Source organism: Trachymyrmex septentrionalis, unplaced genomic scaffold (genome assembly GCF_001594115.1).
Source record: "Trachymyrmex septentrionalis isolate Tsep2-gDNA-1 unplaced genomic scaffold, Tsep1.0 scaffold68, whole genome shotgun sequence".
Taxonomy (NCBI): domain Eukaryota; kingdom Metazoa; phylum Arthropoda; class Insecta; order Hymenoptera; family Formicidae; genus Trachymyrmex; species Trachymyrmex septentrionalis.
In genome coordinates, this window is record NW_017305862.1 from 48,107 (window position 1) to 57,060 (window position 8,954).

General features: G+C 26.6%; 2 protein-coding genes across 5 annotated transcripts in view; both read left to right on the top strand.

Annotated features, from left to right (window-relative positions):
* The first annotated feature begins 376 nt into the window (after window positions 1-376).
* On the top strand, window positions 377-3,708 carry LOC108753285 (lysine-specific demethylase 8). 3 transcript variants are annotated; one of them, XM_018494749.1, is made up of 10 exons: window positions 377-460; window positions 547-571; window positions 653-670; window positions 1,413-1,544; window positions 1,883-2,024; window positions 2,122-2,302; window positions 2,455-2,610; window positions 2,790-3,007; window positions 3,110-3,274; window positions 3,412-3,708. In XM_018494749.1, the coding sequence occupies exons 4-10, from the start codon at window positions 1,414-1,416 to the stop codon at window positions 3,667-3,669; spliced, it is 1,251 nt and encodes a 416-aa protein (XP_018350251.1). In that variant the 5' UTR covers window positions 377-460; window positions 547-571; window positions 653-670; window position 1,413; the 3' UTR covers window positions 3,670-3,708. The 3 variants fall into 3 exon arrangements, with proteins under 3 accessions (XP_018350251.1, XP_018350254.1, XP_018350253.1); XM_018494752.1 differs by having other exon boundaries at window positions 2,458-2,610; XM_018494751.1 differs by lacking the exon at window positions 653-670.
* A 1,389-nt stretch (window positions 3,709-5,097) lies between these two features.
* Window positions 5,098-8,954, top strand: part of LOC108753273 (ankyrin-2-like) — a 40,229-nt gene continuing 36,372 nt past the window's right edge. Inside the window, exon 1 of one of the 2 annotated variants that reach the window (XM_018494724.1) lies at window positions 5,098-5,288. In XM_018494724.1, coding sequence (XP_018350226.1) covers window positions 5,247-5,288 — 42 coding nt within the window. In that variant the 5' untranslated portion in view covers window positions 5,098-5,246. The remainder of the gene's footprint in view (window positions 5,289-8,954) is intronic. The other variant, XM_018494723.1, reaches the window with a different exon arrangement.

Here is an 8,954-nt window from a genome sequence, read left to right on the forward strand (position 1 = left end):
ATAATCTTATAAAAATTTTTTTGAAATGTTGAATACCTAATATAATAGTGTTATATTATGCAGAAAATATTGTTATGTAGATAATAAAAACCATAAAATAAAAAAAATTGAAGAAATAACACAGTTATTACTATTTTTATGATTCTTACAAATACAAATATTTCATTTTTTCTTTATTATTTATTGAAAAATGTATTTTAGATTATGTATATCAATTTTCATATTGATACTACTATGGTTTCAAAAGTTATTGAGAGCAATATTTTGAGCAGCAGTGTTTTCGGATGTGCTCCGTATTGGCTGCAATGCTGTCGCTGTGACAGTATCGCAGCCAATACGGTGGCAAGATTCTAATCCACTAGTAATCCAGCAGGAAAACAAGTATCGTGTGTTTCTGGCTTCATGGAAATGTGTGCTATAAATTAAAGAAAAAGAAGACTTTTTATACAAAAAAGCATAAGTAAAAAATTCATTTACAAAAGCAAATCTCTACATAAATTTACAATTTAACTAATAATTTAATCTATAATTTATTTATTTTTCTAGTTGAACTGACATAATTTGTAGTGAGGTTAGTAAGAATTATTATTAATGTAATTAAATCCTTTGTAAATTTGTATATATATTAAGTATTTCATAATACTCTTTTCAGCTAATAAAACAAGAAGATGTACGTGAAATACTTTATCTTTGCTGTGTTTGCCTGTATATTGATACTTACCAGAGCTTATTATTTGATATTTATGAAAAGCACTAAACCTAAAGAAAAGTCTTGTTCAATTAAAACAATGATAATATTAGGATCTGGTGGACACACAGCCGAAATGTTGCGAATTGTTAAACATTTAAACATTAAGAATTATTCGCCTAGAGTGTATATTCATGCTCAGACAGATAAACTTAGTGCAGAAAAAGTTAGAGATCTAGAAAATGACAATAAAGATTACAAAATTGTGGAAATTTATAGAAGTCGTGAAGTTCGGCAATCATACTTCACATCAATTTGGACCACTATATTTGCTACATTAAACTGTCTTCCAGTTTTATGGAAAGAAAATCCGGAGCTTATTTTATGCAATGGTCCTGGCACCTGTATACCTTTGTGTGTCATAGCATTTTTGTTTAAAATTCTATTTATTACAGAAAATGTTATTATATTCATAGAGAGTTTTTGTAGAGTTAAAACTTTCTCATTAACGGGAAAGATTTTGTATTATTTAGCTGATCATGTTATCGTGCGATGGACATACTTAAGTAAACCTGTATATGGCAGAAGTATTTTTTTATAAGTAAAGACTTTTAATTATATCTTATAATAATAATTATGTGTAAAATAATTGTATACACACACACACACACACACACACACACACACACACACACACATATATATATATATATATAATTTACAGAATGACTCACAGTGATTCTATGATAACAGTTCCTTGGGTATTATTAACAAAAGAATTGGAAAATATACCTATTGAAATAAAACTGCATTTGACATCCATAATTAATGTGATACGGACATCCGACAAACAATTGTAAATATTGAAAACTTATAAGCAATATTATTTTATATATATTTATAAAATTATTATACTTACTATAAAAGCTTCATGCATATATTTTATCAAATTAATTGGTTTGAAGTATTAATGTCTTCTTACATTGTCTACAGTCAAATTAATAGATAATTTAAAAAAGTGCAAAACTTAAAACAATATTAATACTACTATTAAAGTAAAAATGTCATAGCTCTAAATGTCATAGATTGTTTATAATGTTTATATTGAATTTATGATTGACTTATTATTCCAAACAACATGATATTTATATAAATATTCAATGTATAATTAATTTAAGTTGTTTTTCTTATAAGAACTTCAGAAAAATGGATAAACACATCAATAACAAGATTAGAAGCTTGTTTAGACCGTACATGGGAGATATTGAATTCAGGCTATTGGAAAGATGTTCCAATAGAATACAGATATTGTTATTCTTTATGTGTTATTGTAAAGGTATAAAATATTGCATAATATATAATTCAACATTACTACTTTTCACAAGCTTTTATTGACATAAATTTTATTTAAAATTGCATTTGATAATCTATAGGCTGTATTATTAGAACTTCAGTGGAAAGTAAATGAAAATTATGCTGATAAAGAGAAGAAAACGATTGTATTAAAAAGTATTATTAGTCAAATTGATAGAGGCATTCTATTAGGTGCACCTCTTCTTAGTATGCCAAATTTATTGACAACTATTGCAACAAAGCTAAACAATTACTGTGCTGGTAAGAATATTTGTAAATATATCTTAATTATTAACTTATAATAATAAATTATTATAGTAATAAATTTATAATATTATATTAAATATAAATTTATAGTTTTAAATTATTTAAGAATTACATTAAAATTAATTTTATTTTTCAAATTTTATTAGAAGAATCTGATATTATAAATATGGAAGATATTTCAATCGATCATAAAGGGACTAATTATTTAATTTCTAACTACCCGGATAGATATTTTGAACAACCTTCGATGCAAACATTTTACAATAAAATTTTTAAGCCAAAATTACCGGCTGTATTAACAGGTATATGTGAAGCAAATGTCTAAATCATATATTAACAAAATATTTGGTTTTATAGTAATGTGATCTGTATCATGACAAAATTCTGAATTTTATTTCCCCTGAATAATGTAAATATTTAGTAATCTGACTATGCTTTAAACATTATAGAGAAAAATAAAATATTTGAAACATTTCACTAGATTGTATGAATCACTGGAAAGCACTAACGTTATGGAAAAATCCTAATTATTTGAATAAGATCGCAGGATCTCGGACAGTACCAATTGAAGTTGGATCTCGTTATACTGAGGAAGATTGGACACAGCATCTTGTCAATTTTTCTGAATTTTTACAAAAACATATTATTGCAACTAATAGCGAAGTTGGTTATTTAGCACAACATCAATTGTTTGAACAGGTATTAATTCGCTGCACGCAACGAAATCTTATATGTAATATTATATAAAAATAATTAAAATGTTTTATATAAAAGAGTGATTTTTAAATCAATCTCAATTAGATACCAGAGTTGAAAGAGGATTTCGAAGTGCCGGAATATTGCTGTTTTTCGGATAATAAGGAAAATGATGCAGAATCATCAGAAATTGATATTAATGCCTGGTTTGGACCTGCTAATACAGTGTCGCCTTTGCACTTTGATCCGAAAAATAATTTACTTTCTCAGGTATATAGAAAGAGATTTACAATGAAATTATTTGAGTAAAATATTAAAAATTTTTGAAATTAATTGTATACTATATTTTTTGGAATATTATACTTTATATGTCATTACTTAATATGTCATTATTTTTATTTTTTTAGGTATTTGGCTACAAAAGAGTTATTTTATATTCTCCAACTGAGACAAATAATTTGTATCCTTATGATACTAAATTACTTAACAATACTGCACAAGTAGATCCTGTGAGGCCAGATTATGAAAAATGGCCAAACTTTCGTAAAGCTAGCGGCATGACATTTTACTTAAAACCTGGAGAAATATTGTATATCCCACCAAAATGGTGGCATCACGTAACCGCCCTTACTCCGAGTTTTTCAATCAGTTTCTGGTGGAATTAATGTTTATTTTGTATAATATTATTTTATGGAGTAATAATTTACAAATGAATTAAATTAAACTTTTTGTTATTAAAATTATTCAATTGTTATTATATCAACACTTATTACGTAATCAACTCAATACCTTTTACAAATTATTTCTTTATATTCTTGAATAGTGTAGAAAGTTACTGATTGTGTATATTGTGTTTTTTAAATAAATTTGGAGAATAATATATGCTTTAATGTATATAAAATTCTTAAAGTAACAAAGATGTATACAGAGTGACCCATTTTAAACACAATGTATGGAATATCTTAGAAAATATGAAAGATACGGAAAATGTTTCAGTTTTATGATTTGAAGGGACAAATATTAGTGAAATTAATTCTCGAAAAAATCAATTTTTTAAAGTCGTATTGAGTTATAAAAAAATATCGATTAGATAAATTAATCTGTACATTCCTAATAAACGAGACTAGATAAATGGAATAAAATTTTAATCTATTTGAATTCATCTGAATGCGTATTTTAGTAGCATTCGCGGCCCATTTTCGCTTTTTTAAGATTCAATTGAATGGACAAATTTTTTTAGATTTACTTGGATTAAAAATTCTTATTTAGAATTTTTTATTGAGTATTCATTTAAAGGATTAAAATTTTTTTGAATTGAGAGAACAGGATAGAAACGTTCAATTCTTATACATGAATAAAAATGCATTGGGATTGAACAGGATTCATTTCAATATTCGCGAATGGATACTTCTAAAAATATAAATTTATTTCAATCTATTCTCGTTTACTGGATTGTTAACATCATGACTATAAACAAAGGTTTTAGCTGTCAGTCGAACACCTTGGATAATGCTTAATGTCGGTAGTCAAATATTTGTCGCAAAATAACTATTCAAAAATTAAAAATCCAAGCACGTTTAAATGAACATAATAAATATTTTAAACATTTCTTGCAATAATAAAATTTATTTCAAACTTGTAAACTTCTTTTATTAATTTATATCCCCAAAACAGTTGAATTTTCGAAGAAATATTTTAATACAAAAATATTCAGCTGTGATTGGATACTATCGATAAAATAACTAAAAACCTCTTCCGTTTGGAAAAAAAACTTTTATTGATAATAAAAAAAACTAAAGACATTTAAAATTACAAGGTCATCAAAATAATATGTCCTCTTATTTATCCTACAATTTTGATAATAAATATCCCCGAATTTCTAATCATTTTCGAAAAAAACGTGAACTTTTTATCAGACTTATCCTGTATACACAACCACACGCACACACACGCGCGCGCGCGCGCGCACGCACGCATTATAAAGTAGAAAAAATACATCTATATGTGTCTTTCGATGTTAAAATTAAACATATTCGTAAATTTACGTGATTGTTAATTTACTAGCTTTTATATATATTAATGCAAACCGCGATTACTTAACAAAGGCACGACATATAGGAGTTTAACAAAAATAACATATAGAACTCTATTAATATCCGGCAGTCTACGTCTTCAGCATGGTGCTTACAGAGCGTGCGTATACGTAGTTTGTCAAAGAGAATATACAGTTTATTATTTAGTAATGACGAGAGAAGACGCATTTCCACCGATCATTAGACTTCAGGTAAAGACGTGTATTAATTAGTATTTGTCGATCTTGTAATATCTTTCATTAAAAATTTTTTTCAAAATCTCTGTGGTGTATATGAAAAAGTTTTAAATCAAGCATTTTATATAACAATTCCCTATAGTTTTAAGATCTTTAAACATATGTTGATGACATTAATAAACATATATGTTTGATTATAATTATCAATGATTATTTTTCAAATGATTTCTTTTCAAACATGTCCATACAACTGCATTGATAACAGGTAAGATTAACTTTCATTTTTATAAAAAAATACATGGATCAACAGCGTCAAATTAATAAATAAATATCAGATAATCGAATCAGCTGACATTTCGCTATCAAGCTTCACTCGTGGCGATTATTGGATACTGCCCAGAAAGCGATAGCTCGACACTATTTTTAGAAATAATTTGTCAAAGTATTCCGAAACGTTATTTACATATGTACTTAAAAAAGTAGTTATCTATCCTATGTCAACATTTTTGCAACTATAAGTTCATTGAATTTAATAAAATCATTATTTATTATTCTTTTATTTCAGTGCTATTTTTCTAGAGAAAAAATTGTTTGTGTTCCACGCTTCACTTTCTGCAAATCGTATAACATGCCAGTTTTCAAAATAAAGACTATATGTATGTATGTACAAGTGTGTTTTATTGTAGTTTTGCGTTTTCATTTTTTTCTTTTTTGAAAGTAATAATAATTATTTTTAAAGTTGTAAATAATGATGTTCAGTTAATTACTTGCCAACTCAGCAAAATTATGCTCCATAACAAATTTGTTCTTATGTATACATATATAAAATATTAATAATATTATATATTTATGTTAATAAAATTTATAATACCTACCTTCTTATACCCGCAATAAATATACACGTGATACGAAAATAATTTGAATTTTATAATTGATAGCAATTTGATTTAGAATTATTGTTAATAATACAGGGTGTCTAGTAAGTTTTGACAAAGCGCTCGTGTGTAGATAAAGCGGACTAAATTGAGTCGGAAAATCCTCTACCACACACGCACGCACGCACGCACGCACACATTTTACAATTTTTGCAATAGTTAACAAAATATTAATTACTAAAAATTGTCAAATATTGGTCTTGAATAATTTTTTACTCAAATATTATCAACTTTATAGAAAAACTGCAAGAGACAAAAATTATTTATTTTCTTTTCATAGAACTCTAAGAAATTTTTCAAAATTTTTTATCAATTTTTTACTGCATTTTCTTATTTTTATCAATATGAGAAAATACGATATTAAAAAATTCTGAAAAAATTCTCAGAACTTTATGAGAAAATAAACAATTTTTATCTCACGCTGTTTTTCTGTAAAGTTAGTAGTATTTGAGTAAAAAATTATTGAAAACCAATATTCTGCGATTTTTAGTAATTAATATCTTGTTAACTATTGCGAAAATTGCAAAATGATAGAGGACTTTTCGATTAACAACGGTTTAGTCCGTTCTATCTATACACAAGCGCTTTGTTAAAACTTACTGGACACCTTGTATATATGTATAGAAAATAAATATCTGGACGCGATAATAAAAGCTGAACCTCTATATGTATCCTTGAAATCTCACAGCCGATTGGTACGCAAGAGAATTAAGGGTATAAGATGTGTGGCAGCATGCTGGAGTCGAGGGGTCGCGGCCTTGGATAAAGTCACGCGAGTGCAAGGTTGTATCGAGAGATGTGCTATGTGACGGGGTGACATGCATACATACCTACATAACGTTCTTTCTACTTACGGCCACACAAACTCGGCTGTAAAGACTTTATTGATCGCAATGTACAACGACATGCTGCTTATTTCTTTTGAGATTTAGGACGTTGTCGTTAACCGAAATAACGCTAAAATTATATTTTTTAATATCGTCGTGCTTTTGCAAGCACACAGCAAAAAATTATTATAACTTTGCGTTAATGTAATTGCGAGATTATAATTATTATTTTAGATTATTTGGCCAATTAATATTAATTGGCCATATCTATATTATTAAAATCAATATAGAGGGTCTCCCAGAATAACCGCCAAATATTTTTTGCACAGGTAGGTTTGAGCGGATTAAACAGAGTTGAAAAGTCCTTCCATTTGCAATTTTCGTAATAGTTAACAAGATATTAACTATTAAAAATCGATAAATATTGGTTTTCAATAATTTTTTATTCAAGTACTATCAACTTTACAGAAAAATAGCAAGTGCCAAAAATTATTTATTTTCTTCTCATAAAGTTCTGAGAATTTTTTTAGAATTTTTGAATTATATTTTATAACGGTATTTTCTTATATTGGTAAAAATAGTTGTTAATAAGAAATTAATGTATTAAAAAGTTGCAGTATTAAAAAATTCTAAAAAAATTCTTAGAACTCTATGAGAAGAAAATTAACAATTTTTATATCTTGCTGTTTTTTTTTTTTTTTGTAAAGTTGATAGTGAAGTTGGGTAAAAAAATTATTAAATATATTCGCGATTTTTAGTTATTAATATCTTGTTAACTATTGTGAAAATTGCAAAATGATAGAGGATTTTTCTGTTTGTTCTATCTACACACGAGCGCTTTGTCAAAACTTACCGGACACTCTGTTTATGTATATAGAAAATACGGTCTATTTACGCACGAAATATTTGGCGGTCTCATTCTGGGATCCAATATATATTAATTATAATTTTACTCTTTTTTGCAAATGTTGAAGAGAATAGGAAATGAAGAGAAAATATCAAGAGTAATTAAAAAATGTATTAATATGTAAATATAAATTTATTATTTAAATATATAGAATCGCTGATTTTGAAATATTAATAGCAAGAAATTTATAGTAAATTATTAATATATTTTAATTTAACAGATAAAGAAATTTTTTAGTATAAAATTGTACAATATTGATTAAAGAAACATATTAAAACTTGATAAGAGAACTAAAGACTTCAAATGTTAAAACAATGAAGCTGATATAACTAAAAAGAAATTACATCTCTATACACATCTACCAACAGTTGTCGATCTTGATAATTAATGATAGTCAAGAGATCTGTTCTTTAGAATAAAATTCTTGCACGGTTCATTTTTCTTCTTTTTCTCTTTACATTAGAGAGAAAAAGAGAAAAGATAAACTGCGCAAGAAGTTTAGTTGAAAAGAACAGGCCTAATGGTAAAGATTAGAAAAAAAGCAAGGTTCTTATTGACGGTATATTATACTTATTGTTATAACACTTGGCTCCATTTATTATGTATTAAACTCCTGTTTCCTGTTCTAGCAGCTCCAAATGTTATCGCACATCAGAGTTGGCACAAGATAATGTTTTTTTTTTAAATGATAAAATATTATGTTTTTTCAAAACACCTTTTTGATGCTTTATACGAGTACATGCTCTAAAGCAATCTACACTGTGCTTATTTCCTATTTCTTGCCTTTTTCCCCTTTTCCGATTATTTTAACGATAATTGTATTTTTTGCTAGTGTCTTCTGTTTTTCTGAAGTTTATTAATTTTTATCTCGGACGATAGAAAACAAAAAACCAGATAAGAAGTAAAAAGATGCAAAAAATACAAGAAACAGGAAACAAAATTCGGGAAAAAATGTTTTATATATAATTTTATATATTTGTATATAAATGGACATATTTTATATATAATTCTA

Bases quoted from the DNA above. Each gene is read 5' to 3' on its own strand.
- LOC108753285 (XM_018494749.1), top strand. From the start codon at position 1,414: ATGACTCACAGTGATTCTATGATAACAGTTCCTTGGGTATTATTAACA. The intron at 1,545-1,882 runs GTAAATATTGAA...TTTTCTTATAAG, and splicing joins CGGACATCCGACAAACAATT to AACTTCAGAAAAATGGATAA. The intron at 2,611-2,789 runs GTATATGTGAAG...ACATTTCACTAG, and splicing joins ATTACCGGCTGTATTAACAG to ATTGTATGAATCACTGGAAA.